This window comes from Caloenas nicobarica, chromosome 33, assembly GCF_036013445.1.
Source record: "Caloenas nicobarica isolate bCalNic1 chromosome 33, bCalNic1.hap1, whole genome shotgun sequence".
NCBI lineage: Eukaryota > Metazoa > Chordata > Aves > Columbiformes > Columbidae > Caloenas > Caloenas nicobarica.
The window spans coordinates 2,298,523-2,314,289 of NC_088277.1; the positions used below are offsets into that span (position 1 = coordinate 2,298,523).

Sequence of the window (15,767 nt, forward strand, 5' to 3'; positions counted from 1 at the left end):
GTGATTTTGGGGGAGCTCTAAGGTGATTTTTGGGGAGCTCTAAAGTGATGTAAAGAACCACACAAGTGTCCTGTTGATCCTTGACTTCGTTCCACAGTATTTAGCATGATCATTATGTGCACTATTTTGACCAACTGTGTATTCATGACTTTTAGTAACCCACCTGAATGGTCGAAGAATGTGGAGTAAGTAACACTACTTGTGTTTTTAAAAATCTCAGAATTTTGTTTTTCTTTCCTTGAGAACTCTGTTCTTACTCAGGTTTAAGTTAACGTGAATACAAATCGTCTTTTAGATCCACTTTGTTTAGACAAAAGTGTTTGTAATTGATTTTTTTTCTCAACTAAAATGACATTTTTACAAACTCCTCAGTGCGTTTTTTTTTTCCATTTCCTCACGACAGATATACATTCACTGGTATTTATACGTTTGAATCACTTGTGAAGATCATCGCGAGAGGTTTCTGTATAGACGGCTTTACTTTCCTACGCGACCCGTGGAACTGGCTGGATTTCAGTGTGATCATGATGGCGTAAGTTGTGTTTGCAGATTATTTCAGCTATTTGTGGCATACGGGGGGGGATGAGACCTTAGGAAGAGGGTGGGTGTGTAAGGAGAAAAGAAAAACTCAAGCGAATCCCCAATCTCTCTTGATTTTTCAAAGGGAAGCTGTAGCCTGGCACAGTCACAGATTGAAAATGCAGCTCCGTGGAGCTGCTGCCGCAAAAAAGATGATTTTCTGAAAACTGCTGTTATTAGTAACAGGCGTTATAATAGTGCCTGGCATTTCAGGTTGCTCACGTGCCAGGGTGGCGGTTTGTCCTGTTTAAGCACAGGACTGGGAGCCAAACTTACTTAAATTCTCATCTCTTCCACTCCTCCCCTCTTGGGCTTGCACGTTCAAATTGAACCATTATTAACCCATTTCGATGAAGGTGCAATGTCAGAAAATGAGACGCTTTCTTTTCCTTCCTCGTTCTTTTCTCCTGTGATCAGCTTATGTTGCTCTGATAACGCGGATTCCTGGCGTGTCCGAGTTCACAGCTGAACCAGGAGATGCACGCTAGATTTCTGGATTTTTCCTTAATTGTATAGAATGCCTTGTTTGGGCTGGATTCTGCAGCTAAGGCTGTTGATTTTCCTGAGTTTCTGCTCTTTTCCTACATGCTTTTTAGCTGTCTGTTAAAAACATATGCAAAGAGTTGGACATTGTACCCAAAAGGCAAATAACCAGTAACTCGCTGCCACTTTAATTTTACTCTGGAATAAACGGGGATCTGCACAGTGTAAACTCCCCTGTTCTGTGCACACAGACCCAACTCGACCCGTGAATTGGTTATTTCCTTGGTTTCTTGATAAGTTCACAAGTAACAGTTCACCAGCTTTAAAAGGCCCAGCGCATTGGTCTTAAACAAATGTGCTAAATCTTCAGCTGCTCTGCCTCTGTCGCTCCTCATTGCCAGTGAGGTTGCCTGTACGCTTCAAGTACAACCTTTTTTTGCATAGCAAGGGCTAGAACACGCCTGTGCATTATTTAAATCCTTTTTTATGAAGCACTCAAGACCTTTCTGCACCAGGAAGAATCTTGAATACCGTGCATTTCTTTCTTTTTTTATACCCTGTTTCTCCTCAGACAGCAAAGAGGAAATATTCTATTCCAAGCTGTGGTAAAATACAACTCAGCCTTGCACTAAGCCCCTTATCCTCTGTGTATCTCAGGTTTATCCCTCTGTAAAAAGGGGATAATCATTCCTACCTGTGGCTCAGACAGGTAGTACAGGATCCAAACGAAGGATGCTAATCAAAGCAAAAGATGATCGTGCTTTATTAAAAACATGAAGCGAAGCAAATGTACCTGAAACCACTGACCTGAGGGGATGTCACCACGTCTCCTCAAAGATTTGAGAGCTGTATAATTACCTTCTGTAGCAATAGTGTTAAATTTTCAAGTCCTATACAGGCGAGAACGCGAGTGTCTGACCTGCACCTGGACCAGCTGGTTGCAGTGGGGAGAGACTTAAACTGTGTTTTGGCTCTGAAATTGTCTGTCCCTCTCTTTTAAACGCTGATTCTAGAGCATTTTAAATGACAAGCTGTTTCCTGCAAACAAACAACTATGTGAAAAGGAAGGTGACCCCAACGGTGCCATTAACTCTGGTTTAATTCTGCAGGTATATAACAGAGTTTGTAAACCTAGGCAATGTTTCAGCTCTGCGCACTTTCAGGGTTCTGAGAGCTTTGAAAACTATTTCTGTAATTCCAGGTAAGGCGGCCTCCGGTTGGTGTTAGCTGTTGGGTACAGGCCCTGTGAGTGACGTATTGCTTTGTCTGTAGTTGGTGTTTGATTTTGGTGTGTGTTTTGTCATTGTGTTTTTTGTGTGTGACCTCCCTCATTGCAGATATGTCACAGAGTTTGTGGACCTTGGGAATGTCTCAGCATTGAGAACTTTCAGAGTTCTCCGAGCTTTGAAAACTATCTCTGTTATTCCAGGTGAGAACCATTAAGCATTAAAGGCTGGTCTTGCGTGTATCTATTTCTCATATCTCCCCTCTCTTCCTGCATTGCTTATTCCTCAGAAATGGCACTAGGATATTTTTGATGGGCTTTGCAGTCTGTATAAACAGAGTAGTTGGAAATTACGGCTTTTGGACCATCAAATTATGGGAGGGACAGTCTGCTGTTCCCTACTCCTTTATCCCTGCGTACGCATGTGGCTATCTGATCTCCAAAATAAAGCCAGGCCTAAAGTTTAGTTCCAGATGAGTAAAGGGTCAGGCACTCCCTTGCTCCTCAGGCTGAGTCATCCCATTATCATCAGCGTTCCCAGAGCTGTTTGGGGAATAAGTTCATAAAGCAAGTGAGCAAAACCCAACCAAGATTAAAACCTTTTTGCGTGAGGCTGCTTCAGGTACGTGGAGTCAGGTGGGAGCTGGGGCAGGTTGCGTTCGAGGTGACGCCGCTCACCCTGCCTCTGTCTTCAGAAAGACGCTGCCAGGTTGGGATAGACTGAGTTAAACAGAGCTTTGGCGTTACCGACGTTTGCACTTGTATGTTGTGGTGGAACCAGTTGTCAGCTGTTAGTGTAATATCATGTGGCCCAAAGCACTGACTGAGCCGTCAGTCAGCCAGAAATCCTGATTATTCCTGCCCGGCTGACGTGCTGCCCCAGAGCTGGGCTTTGCGGGACCGTCACTTCCAAAGCCACCGCTAGACTCGAGCTCAGTCTGGGCGTCAGAGCCTGAGCGACGGCCCTTCCCCTGTCATGAGAGACGTGGAGGCGTCGTGGACTGAGAACGGGATTCCGATCCTGACTTCTTGTGTAAAAAGCCTTGTGCAGATGGTTTCTCAAAAGTGTCCCTAATCTTAAGGTCAAGCTCAAGACTCAGTTTTCACAGGCACTGCCACATCTGCAGTTTTCCAGTTTTCAGGTGCTTGGCCTGTCTCAGGGTAGGCACCCTGAATAACCACTTAATGAGTGTTGCTCTTCTATTTCTTTGTGGTTTGTTTCCTAATGCATTAACTGATAATGGTTCTTTTGCTTTCTCAGGCTACACTTGCATATACGTTTGCCACAAAATAGCCTATGGAATTGTAGGGCCCACCACTTTTGTCCCCATTCCAGACTGCTAAACCCATCAGCTGTACGTGGCTGTTGTGCATGATGTTCTTAAGTGGCACCTGCTTTCCTTTGCACCGAATGAGTCTGCTAGAATAATGTTCTTCCTTAGTGTTCCTTAATGTTTGGCAGTGCGCATACAAAGAGCAAAAGCTCTTTGGTAATTGCAGTTCGCAGTGCACTAGAGGGATCTGAAGTGCAGCTGCAGTTCTCTCAGCCTGCTCCAGGTATTCACCGGCTTGCTCAAACAAAAGCATCCGTATTAAAATAAGTTTCCTGTGTGCTTTGCTTTCCTAATCGTAGCAAAGCGAAGACGATGCAACTTTAATGAGCTGGTTGCTCGGTGTGGCAGCACGCCGTGCCTTCCCGCGGGAGGAGCAGAACTGTGCCGTTTTGTGTCATTCTCTCCAAACTACTCAAAATTAATGGAGTTTTCCCTTTATTTCAAATGACAGGAGGGTGAATCTGAGCCCTTTCTGTGCTTTTTACTAACGGCATGGTTTGCTGGACACTTTTATTAAAGGAATGGTTTGCTGGACACTTTTGTTAAAGGGCTGATTTGCTGCCACAGCCGAGGGATCCAGTTTCAGTGCTGGGCACACGGAGCACGTCCATGGCCGGAGCTGTAAATGGCAAAATTGGGGTTATTTGTGTCCGCGAGGCTCTGGGACTCCCCGGCCGGGGCTCTGCAGCACGTAGGAAAAGCACAAACCTCACTCCCCTCTCCATTTGTGACTAACAACATGAGGAATATAAAGCAGTTGTGGAAAAGCCTTTCTGGGTTATTTAACATGAACTTAGGCACAGAGTGCTCTTCATGGGTTTTAGTGCTATCACGTCTCAGGGAAGAAGTGATTTTTAGAATATACTTAATATTAAAATATAAAGGGATTCCCCTTCTGCCTCAGCGCATATAACAGCAGGGGAATTTTAACACTGTGCTGAGCAAATGAGAAAATCATCTTACTATTACGATCAGGGCTAACGACATCTTTCTATCCGTAGTTGGAATTATCCTCAGTATGGTTTTTAGACAAGATAAAAATGGGAAATACTACCAGAATATTACATGACACAAAATTCCACGTAGGTGGCGGGTCTCTGTGGATTTGTGTGACAGGAATGGACTGTGGTACCTATGAGCTAAAATATAGAAGTATTTATTTCATTTTATGGCTTGGTAGACCATATGAAACTCTGTGGTGGTCTAAAGATATTTTTTAATTGGCTCTGGAGTTATTGGTGTTTTAATTGCCTGATGCCATCGGTGCATTGCCTGTGACACCTCCATTAACCAGAGACGATCTGCGGTACACAAAGGCGATTGCTTGAGCTGCACGTTGTTAAAATTGATGTAATATTTGTCCTGTGCCTGGACTGGGAACACTCTTGCTGCCGGTTTATCCTCTTGGTTCAAACCCCCATTTTCCTTACAATGTGCCTGTGAGAGAACAACATACAAACCAGAAGCACAGACGTCGGTGGCTGCATGTGCCGTGGTGCATATTGAAGCGATGGGACGAGCATGCGAACCGTGGCGTGGCGGTTATTTGTCTGCCAGAACTAACAGCCAAAGTCTGCTTTGGGTTGGACTAGGGCTTGTGCATTCATTAAAAGTTTTGAAGATTGGAATAAAATACATTAAAAAAAAATTATTCCTCCATAGGAATTTCTTTTTCTCTATGTATTTTTTGAATCTTGGTGTTCCTGATACGGATCAGACCTCTGTTGGTGTGGGAAGGTTTATTGCAGAACGCTTCGGTGGCCTCAGCCAGGCTGCGGTCTGAGCAGCCCCAAATTCAGCTGGATCTGTCATTTATTTCTTTTGTTTCCTCCTTCCTCCCTTCAGCCTCCTTCACCACTCATTTGTAAACACGAGGTCATCCTGCTTAACACCAGAAAGGCTGATTTAAGGGCTGTAATACTGTGTTATTTCCCCATCCCCAAATTCTTGCTTGTTTAGATCAGCGTGAGCGCTGCGTTCTTCCCCCGGTTCATGGATGGTTCCTGTTACACACCAGACTGGTTTGGAAGACCAGCAGGATTCTTGGCTTATGCCTGAGTTTAGTTTTAATAATATTATTGAGCCTTGGCTATTAATGATCCTGACGGCCTTGGTAAAGCCCGATGAGCCAGCGCTCTGGATGAAATCCTGCCCGTAACAAACCCCACCATCCAGACAAAAAACTTCAGCTCCCCCAAGGAAAGGGGACGCGCGGGACCAGTTCAGTTAAGCAGTAGAAGCTTCAGATGCAGAGCAGTTCAAAAGGTATTTGATCTTTGTAAGTTGTAGCTTGTGCCGATAAGCCAGGTTTAAACACAACTAAACATGTCCATGGGGAGGTTTGTAGCAGCGTGTCTTAATTTAATGTCTGTTTAGACAAACCAGGGACTCCCGAGTCCTTTGCACCCTGTGCTGCAAGGCTCAGGTGTCCTGAGGGCTGAACGTTGGTGTTTTGCTCTGTTCTAACCATCGGAACCCGGGAGCTCGGTTCATCCATCACCTTTATCGTACCGTGTGGAGAAACCCTAACGCTCGTGGTGGTTCCCAGGAACCCGCCGGTTTATAGCAACCATCTTTTGCCACTGTATGTATTTGAGTTTTCGATGCCTTTTCACTCTCCAGGAGTGATTTCTAGTCTTGTTTTCTCCTCTACAGGCCTGAAGACCATTGTGGGGGCCCTGATCCAGTCTGTGAAGAAGCTGTCGGACGTCATGATCCTCACGGTGTTTTGTCTCAGCGTCTTTGCGCTGATCGGCCTGCAGCTCTTCATGGGCAATTTAAGGAACAAGTGTGTGATCTGGCCAATTAATGTCAATGAGACTTTCCTGGATAACGGCTCGAAGGGCTTTGACTGGGAGGAATACACCAACAATATGTGTAGGTATTTCTGCAGAGATACTCCCTAAAAACACCTTGTTTGGCTTAATGCTGCCGACCAGGATTTCTGACCTGCCTTCTAATGTGGTGTGTCCAGCTTTGCGCGGGAAAACCCGCTTCCTCAGGTATTCTTCAGTTTTTAGAAACCCGTTAAGGTGTTTCTAGTTGGGTTCATCCTTTCAGCAAGTCTTGGCTGTGCTCTTTTAGCTAACTATTTTGTCAAAAATGCATTTTTTTGTTCTGTTTTGTTTCTGATTGAAACCTGTTTAAATATAGTAAATGGGAAGTAACTCTGCCCATGTAGATCCCTGTGCTGAATGACAGAGAACACACGGGGAGTTGTTGGTACCGCAGGATTTCAGAGCTGGAAATGATGCTGCGGATGATCAAGGAACCAGCCTCCGAGTTTTTGGGACTTAATTTCTTCCTCCCTTCTCACTTGTGGCTTCTGTACTGTGCAGCTAGTTTAAAATCTTTATTCAAAATGCTGTCCTGACTTCCAGAAAGGGGTTTAAACTCAGGCACAGTTAGTGGAGCTGTTGTTATTTAAAGCTGAGTTAGTTTACTGGTAAATTTATCAGTAGGGGATCCAGAGGGCTCTTAAGTGAAGGTTTTTCTAGTGCTATAATATGTTAAATCCTCTAACTCTGTATGTGTGCGCATGTAATCTTTTCGTTTTCATCTTCTTCAGCAAATTTTTACATAATTCCTGGCGCCCCTGATCCTTTACTCTGTGGTAACAGCTCAGACGCAGGGTGAGTGTTGAGCTTTATTGAAATTAGAGACTCTTAATTACCATTGACATTGGCTAATGGCGGCAAAACCTTTGGAATGTTTCCTGTTGCTTCCCTTGTTGGTTCTGGTGTTATTTCATGCATAAAAGGTTTCACTTTTCTTAATCTAATTATTAATCCCTTGTTACTCTCTGTTTGACTAATACAAGGTAAGCTGACATTTTCATGTCATCTCAGGAGGCAGTTACGTCTAATGATGATTACTAGATTATTTCCCGCTGAATCCAATCATAAGAATCATCTGAGAAGTAGGGATGGAGGTTCAGAAATGGAAACTTTCAATGTGCTGTTGCCTCCACTTGGTTTTTCACCCCGTCCCGCAGCTCTAAAGACCTGGCAGAAGCTGGTCCTTGCGCTCGTGGTGGATGAACAGCCTCACGGTGCGGCATCTTGTTTCCAAAAGATAACGGGGCTTTTCCAAAATTCTCTCTGTCAGTCTCCTTGTCTGCTATTCTTACTTGCCACGGAAAGCAAAATGCATGTTGTTTGTTAGAGAGTGGTGAAAATCTCTGTAAACATGGATAATGTGCATATTGTCCCTTCTGCTGCCTCGATGTCCTGAAGTGTCTGTCATCCTGTTCACAGCCAATGTCCGGAGGGTTACACGTGCATGAAAGCAGGACGGAACCCCAACTACGGTTACACAAGCTTCGACACTTTCAGCTGGGCTTTCCTGGCTTTATTTCGCCTTATGACTCAGGACTTTTGGGAAAACTTGTATCAATTAGTAAGTAAACACTTTACATCAGTGTTATAGGAGATGAGGATTGGGCGACAATACAGGAAAGGAAAAGGTGACAGGCTTTATTTTAGTCCTCCTGTCTGAATGAATAACTACAAGTAAAGCCGCCCAGCAAGATGTTCCGTGCTTCCTTGTAACCTGAGGATGGTTTGGGGACCTTGCTGAAATGGCTTTTCTTCTCTTTGGTTTTGTTTTAAGGGAGTCAAAGCATTGAGTGTCACGCTGTCCTGAACCGTTTTCAGTTTGTGTCTGTTGGATGTTCCCTTAGAGAAGAAGAGAGATGTCGCCTTTGTGTTTATGGCTAAGGAATGTGCAGTGTCTTAGTGCTTTGCAGTGCAAGTGCTGAGATGTTAAATAAATTTTCTTTGAGGCATTCAGGTCAAGAAACTTGGGATCAGTTCACCCATCGGCTGTCACTCTGAAATTGCTTTCCCCTTTTCTCTTCCCTCTGCCATATTTTTCTGCTTCCAGACCTTACGAGCAGCAGGAAAAACCTACATGATCTTCTTTGTCCTGGTGATCTTTGTGGGGTCGTTCTACCTGGTGAATCTGATTTTGGCTGTGGTAGCCATGGCTTACGAAGAGCAGAACCAGGCCACGCTGGAGGAGGCCGAGCAGAAGGAGGCAGAATTTAAGGCCATGTTAGAACAATTGAAAAAGCAGCAGGAAGAACAAGTGAGTGTTTTGACTGTATTTTTGTTTTCTTTATGCATCTACGTATTTTAAGGCTTATTTGCCTGTTATTACGGAGCAGTGATGTATAATAAAAAAATACAGCAATGCCATGGCCGGCTTGCTCTGGCATTGCGTCCTCTGTTGACTGGAGTTGACGTTGTGCATTGTCTCTTCTCTGCTGCTGCTGTTTTTTTCTGAATTATATGCGGAATACCCTCTTCTATTAAGGAAATTTTAAGTGTTCCCAGAGTTCCTAGGTAAGTGTGGGAATATCTTTGCAAGACAGACAAGTAAATCTTTGTTGGTCCTTTATCAAATGCTTATAAACAAAGCTGAGGGACTGAGAGAGATTTTACTACCTGCAAAAAGTAGTCTAGAAAAATTTTTACAAGTCCTGGCTGCGAGTTTCTTACAAGAGAAAGAATAATCATCTCAATCCTGTCTCAAAGACTTGTACTTACATGTACACTCTTTCTTAAAGCAGAAAACAGAGTATTCATCATGGTAAGATGTGATTTATTTTTCCCTTCTCTTGCCTACACCCACAGGCTGCTGCTATGGTCACTTCGGCAGGGACGGTCTCTGAAGATGCTGTGGAGGATGACGGAGGGGGGAGGATGTCTCGGAGCTCTTCGGAGATTTCCAAACTCAGTTCCAAGAGTGCCAAGGAGCGTCGAAACAGGAGGAAAAAACGAAAGGACAAGGAGCTGTCGGAAGGAGATGAGAAGTGTGACAATGAGAAGGTGTTCAAGTCTGAGTCTGAGGACGGCATGAGGAGGAAAGCGTTCAGGCTCCCGGATAACAGGCTAGGAAGGAAATTTTCCATCATGAACCAGGTAGTTTTAATTTCCTTTGCTAATGGTTATGCTTGCTTGGAGTCGGGATCATATTCTAGTTTAGATCCTGATTAGCATGTCAAAGGAATCTGCCCACCATCTCAAACTTGCAGCAGATCAGGAGGACGCTTGGGGCCCGAGTTTGCAGCCCTGGCACACACTTACCCCGGCATAAATTGTTCTGAGGGTCGTGTGTCTAACCAGATCACTTCTCCACCGGTGTGGCTCAGCCAGCTAAGAGTGAACAACTCTTGAAGTGCAGCTGACGATATGCGGTAGTGGTTTGTGTAGACCTGGAGAGGAGCAGAAATAGTTGAGCAGCACTTGACGGCCCTGCACCGCTTTGTTCCGCGCTCCTTACGCTGTTGTCGTTCTCTCTTTTCTCCCTCCCAGTCTCTCCTCAGCATCCCAGGCTCCCCTTTTCTCTCCCGACACAACAGCAAGAGCAGTATCTTCAGCTACAAAGGCCGATTCTGTGACCCGGTCTCAGAGAACGAGTTTGCGGACGACGAGCACAGCACGGTGGAGGAGAGCGAAGGCCGGAGGGATTCTCTCTTCATCCCCATCCGCGGCCGGGACCGGAGGAGCAGCTACAGCGGCTACAGCGGCTACAGCCAAGGCAGCCGCTCCTCGCGGATCTTCCCCAACCTGCGGCGGAACGTGAAGAGGAACAGCACGGTGGACTGTAATGGCGTGGTGTCCCTCATCGGCGGCCCGCCATCCAGCATGCCCGGGGGACGCCTTCTGCCTGAGGTGAACATAGATACGGCAGCTCCGATGAGGGTGTGAGGAGGGGGATGAGGAGGTAGCCGAGGCTTGGCCTCTGTCCTCGCCTCCTGTCCTGAACGTCGCCCTGCGAGCGAACCGCGAGTTGAGAGTCTGTCTGTCTGACCGCAGGCGATGACATCAGGAAGGGATTAAACACCTTGTGCTTTAACGTCCCTTTTCTTTCCTCCTCACACTCACTGACCCTCCTCCTCCTCCCTCTGCTTCCTGGGAAAAAAAGGGCTTGGGATTGAGTCCTTAATTAAAGGACTAATTATGGTAGGAAGCCTTGGTGTATGTTGGGGCAGTTCATAAGGTGCTATTTTAAAGCACGGGAATGGGGAAACCAGCCAAAGTTGGTTGCAAGTGTTCTCCACAAAAAGCTAAAACATTTGAGCGTTTATGGGAAATAGAAACAATCCTTTAGCTCTCACTAAATTTTGCAAGGGAAGCTGTTAGTAACATAGGGATTTTTTTTAATATTATTTTAAATTTTTGAATTTTCCTCGACTGTGACTTTTTGTAATTAGTTGACTGAATTGGGATGGAGTAACCTTTTTAGAGGATCAGCATTTCAGAATGCAGGAGAGAAACAAAGCTCAGGAAATAGAATATTAGTTAGTGGGGCATAAAATAATCTCGCTGAGATTGAAACAACATCATTTGAGAGATACCTAAATCAGCTGTTTCTGAGAAAAGTCTGGTTACCATGCCTATAAATTCCAAGCTATTTTAAAAAATCATTTCAATCCTTGCAACCTGTTTGCCCTTAATTAGTTACATTAAGCATCAGTTGCTCCCTGGTTTTTTTCGTCCCTAGTTAATGTTAATACAACATTTTGCTTCAGTATTTAATTCTCTGTCTACCCCAGCATGAGTGTGGTAGGAATAATAACCTGCATGATACACGTGTAAAAGAGAAAGTGTTACTTGGTGGTTATTTTGCTGACTCTGAATGCAGAGGGGGGTCACCGGGCAGTAACTGTGGTGGTGGGATTGCCACAGGGGCTGGGCAGAGACCTTGGTTCACAAGACAGCGGCAAATCCCTGGAATGGGAAAGAAAAACCCAAGTTATCTGTTAGTAAATGAGATTGTCTGTGCCTGAACAGGGCCTGGCGTTTCCAGGGTGTTTTAGAGGGGAAATCGTGAGGTGCCTTTAGCAGCACAACCGCTTTGACTCGAGGGAAACAAGGTGATCCTGTGCAAGGGTGAAATCGAGATGCCATTTCCTGTCCCTGTCGTGTTGGAAAATCAGCTTCATAGTACCTAGAAAATCCCCCGCTAGTTCCTCCACTGGTTCTCAGACAGTGATGTGGCTCAGCTTCTTTTATCCTAATTTTCAGCTGCAGATTTTGGAAGAAATGTCGATACTGTCAAGTGCTTGGTTCCTAAACCTTACGAATTTGGGTGGCTCAGCTGAGGCTGGGGCGGAGTTCACACTGACCACACGGGTTATGAAGCAGAGCGGTTAAAAGAGTCACTGCCCCTCTGTGCTGTTCGGTGGGAGCAGAGTAGAAACTCCTTTGTACTACAGCAGTCTTAGCTAGAAATGCTCTTTAAAATATAGTTCTTAATTTGTCTAAGGCTGCAAGGTGCTGAAATGAGGGCCTGAGGTGGGGTTTGGCACTTACATAATACAGGAAAATGAGAAGGATGGCAGCAACAAAAGTCATTTTCTCTCTTGGGCATACGTGCCATATTTCTAGACCAATAGCACGTAAAATACTGGGAAGATGAAGAGTTTGTATTAATCAGCATATGAATTTTGCAGGGTACAACTGAAATCGAAATTAGAAAGAAACCCGGCGGGTCTCTCTTGGTCTCGATGGATCAGGTGAACGCGTCCTATGGAAGAAAGGATCGAACCAACAGCGTGATGACCGGCTTGACAAACACCCTTGTTGAGGGTGGGTATGGCTGGATGTGGCACCTTTGGGATTTGCCAGCCTGTATGGATCGGTTGCTCTTTCGTGGTGTGTTATAGGAAGACAGAGGAGTCGTCCAGCTCGTAGGAGGGTTTCACAGCACATCTGCCCTGGGTTCCGCGTGCCGGAGCCGTGCCGGCTGCCCCTCTGCGTGGCCGCTCGCAAAACACGGGTACGGCCGCGCGTGTCCGCTCGCTTGCCCAAGAGGATGTCGAATGGTGATGTTGAACTTCATGAGATGGCTCCGGAGTGGTTAGGGGGTCAGAGGGATGGCTGGGATGGAAACGATGCGTGCGACGGGGAGTGCGGGTTCGGGTCAGGCCCCGTCTGTTCAGGCGAGTGCTGCGCAGCAGAGATGAGTTTGGAGCCTTGGGTGCGTGTCAGAACATGCCTGCCCTTCAGACAGACGCAATTCAGCCATCCCCGCTACGTCTTCACGTATCGGTTTTGCCTAAACCCGCTTCTTTTGAGTCATTAGTGATACAGAAGTATTTATTAGACTTTATTTTAATTGCGTTTGCATCTGAATTATATAGATACAGAGGTAAAGACCACAAAGAGTTGTTGTTTTACAATAATGAATATGCAGATTAGAATCTCCACAAGTAAGATGACGTCTGATATGGGTGTTCTGCCTTCTGCCGTCTCCTAAGGACTGGAGGGACCCTCCTTTGCCTACAGTCCATGGGAGAAAAAGATTTAAGCTACACTAAGAGCTGCGATGTGACAGCTGTCAAAAGAGAAAGGGACTTGTGCGTGACGGAAATTCTGAAACGGACAGCACACCGAGACGAGATTTCCCAAAATGTGATGCAGGAGCCAGTGAGAATGTACGAACAGCAGCCATATGAGGTTGATGATCTCAAATTCCTGCTGTCTCCTGCAATAAAACTGTATGAAACCTAAATATACTTAGAAACAGAGCGAGGTTCTGCTGCTGCCTCCCTCCTGCGCAAACGCCTACAGGCTACAGTGCTACGGTTCCTCTTTTTTAACTTTAGAAATTCCAAGGCAACTAAATCCCAAGCAACCAGAGAACCAATGAGAAGCAAAGCGCAGTGGTCCTTTCCCTACCTGTGAAAAAAGAAAACTTCAGCACGAATGGCTGGGTAACCTTGTATGGAACTGTTGCAAGTCAAAGAACAGAGGAGGGGGAACTCCTCCTTTTTATTTTTTTTCCCCCTGAGTACTTGAAATAAGCCAGTTTGAGAAAAAAAAAAACCACACGGCATCATGTTTGATTTCTGTCAATGGATGTGGTTTTTCTTAATCAGGTTATTCCTGCTAAAAATCCATTGCAGCATTATGTCATATATTTCCTCTTTTAGACCGTGTCTGTGTTCGGCACAGAATTCATTTAAGTTATTTAAAAACTGGCACCAAAGACGGTTTAGAATCTGTAACTTCCATTTAAACCATTTTACCTTGATCACTTCTGAGTTAAATATATCCCTTCGTGTATAATAATTTGGATTAAATCAGAAGATCCACGCGGGGCTGTTGGGTCAGAGCTGCAGTTCTGGTCACCTCGTGTGACGTGCTGCAGCTCTTGGGTGGGTACGAAGGAGAAGTCGGTGAAGCTCAGGACAAAGACTTGACTCTTCCGTCGTGGCGATTTGCACAATTGGCTGTGGACTTGACATTCATGGCTTAGTAACTCTTTGTTTTAAGCTATTGCCAAGCGTCCTGGAGTTCTTTTGGTTTGGGTGTTGTACGTACATACAGCAAAATGTATCTTGAGCCCAAGAATATTTAATTAGTGTGCAAGCAGGGAAACACAAGACAGTATTTGAGCCGTGCCGAGCATCAGACGGATCCAGCAGCATTAGAGGTGAGGTCTGAACCCTGTTGCTGTTTTGTTTTGTCCCTGCAGAGCTGGAAGAGTCCCAGCGGAAGTGTCCCCCTTGCTGGTATAAATTTGCCAACACGTTCTTGATCTGGGAATGCCACCCGTACTGGATCAAGCTGAAGGAGATAGTGAACTTAATTGTCATGGATCCTTTTGTTGACTTGGCCATCACCATCTGTATTGTGCTGAACACATTGTTCATGGCCATGGAGCACCATCCTATGACCCCGGAGTTTGAACACGTGCTCTCCGTAGGAAATCTGGTAAGAAATAGTCCTTACATAGAGTCGTAAAATTATTTTGGTTGGAAAAGACCTTTAAGATCATGGAGTCCAACCCTTCACACACCCCTGGCACTGCCCCACGTCCCTGAGAACCTCATCTCCGTCCGTCCAGCCCCTCCAGGGATGGTGACTCCAGCACTGCCCTGGGCAGCCTGTTCCAATGCCCGACAGCCCTTTGGGGAAGAAATTGTTCCCAAGAACCAATCTAAACCTCTTTCTCCAGCCCCTTCCCCAGCTCCGTTCCCTTCTCTCAACTCGCTCCAGCACCTTTCTTGGCACGAGGGGCCCAAAACTGCCCCCAGGATTCGAGGTTTGGCCTCCCCAGTGCCCGGTCCAGATCTGCTGCTGGGATGATACACGGCTCGTTAATATGGACTTAAGACTAAAACAACGGCTGTTCCGGGCTCTGGAGGACACTGAGCAGCGTGAACTTGCCCTCGCTGTGCTCTGTTTGCTCGGGGTGCACTTCCCTGCTCAGGATTTGTTTCTGTTAATTCCTGGTACACCTGAGTAGCTCAGTGACCCTTGTGCTGGATCAGGGGAGAAACGACTGTTCAGCCAAGCTCGTGGCGTTGCACAGGCTGCAGGTTTGAGTCGGCGTGACAAATGGCTTTGTTTGATATTTAGCCTGAAGATCAGAAAATGAACAAAAGCGAAACTTTGCCTGTTCTTTGTCTGTCTCTCTCCTCCCCGCTCCAGGTTTTCACTGGAATTTTCACAGCAGAAATGTTCCTGAAGCTCATTGCCATGGATCCCTACTATTATTTCCAGGAAGGCTGGAACATCTTCGATGGGTTTATTGTCTCCCTCAGTTTAATGGAACTGAGTCTAGCAGATGTGGAAGGACTTTCTGTGCTGCGATCTTTCCGATTGGTATTCCATATTCCATATTTCAGTCCTTTTTGAATGTTGCTGTCTTGGGGCTACTGGAAAGCTTTTTACAGAAGTGAAGGCCAAACCCACTTTGGGTTTGGTTTTGGGGAGGGTCGAGGTGGAATAGTGTTGTTTTTTGGTCTCTTCTTGCTTCACAACTGCTGTTTATGAGATCTGAGCAACAGCTCGTTGCACGTAGGCAGTGAGGGATGACTTGGGAGATATTTTGGTGGAGAGTACTTAATGTGGATGGAGATGAACCATCTTAGAATGCACCTCTTATTTCATATGGTCAAATTTGGTAGGTTGGATGTTACAGTACAATAAAAGTGCTGAATACCTACAGCCTTCATGTGCTTCAACTTCAGCTTTTGCACATTAAATTATGAAAACTTCAGGTTGGATTTTTGGGTGCAGAGAACCACAACTGCGGTCGGATTTTCCAAGGAGCACGGTACTCAGAAGCTCCTGCTTATATCCAGCTTCAGAAATTGTGTCTCCAAATGAGATTCTCTGGAAATTAAA

At 45.6% G+C, this 15,767-nt stretch overlaps 1 protein-coding gene across 6 annotated transcripts in view; it reads left to right on the plus strand.

Annotated features, from left to right (window-relative positions):
* SCN8A (sodium voltage-gated channel alpha subunit 8) overlaps positions 1 to 15,767 on the plus strand; it is a 57,138-nt gene that overhangs the window by 19,467 nt on the left and 21,904 nt on the right. The window contains exons 4-15 of one of the 6 annotated variants that reach the window (XM_065654480.1): positions 96 to 185; positions 404 to 532; positions 2,400 to 2,491; positions 6,277 to 6,498; positions 7,190 to 7,253; positions 7,878 to 8,019; positions 8,506 to 8,709; positions 9,258 to 9,545; positions 9,939 to 10,298; positions 12,083 to 12,218; positions 14,110 to 14,348; positions 15,069 to 15,242. In XM_065654480.1, the coding sequence (XP_065510552.1) occupies positions 96 to 185; positions 404 to 532; positions 2,400 to 2,491; positions 6,277 to 6,498; positions 7,190 to 7,253; positions 7,878 to 8,019; positions 8,506 to 8,709; positions 9,258 to 9,545; positions 9,939 to 10,298; positions 12,083 to 12,218; positions 14,110 to 14,348; positions 15,069 to 15,242 (2,140 nt within the window). Of the gene's footprint in view, positions 1 to 95; positions 186 to 403; positions 533 to 2,171; positions 2,264 to 2,399; positions 2,492 to 6,276; positions 6,499 to 7,189; positions 7,254 to 7,877; positions 8,020 to 8,505; positions 8,710 to 9,257; positions 9,546 to 9,938; positions 10,299 to 12,082; positions 12,219 to 14,109; positions 14,349 to 15,068; positions 15,243 to 15,767 lie in introns of those variants that run through there. The other 5 variants (XM_065654476.1, XM_065654475.1, XM_065654477.1 and 2 more) reach the window with 5 other exon arrangements.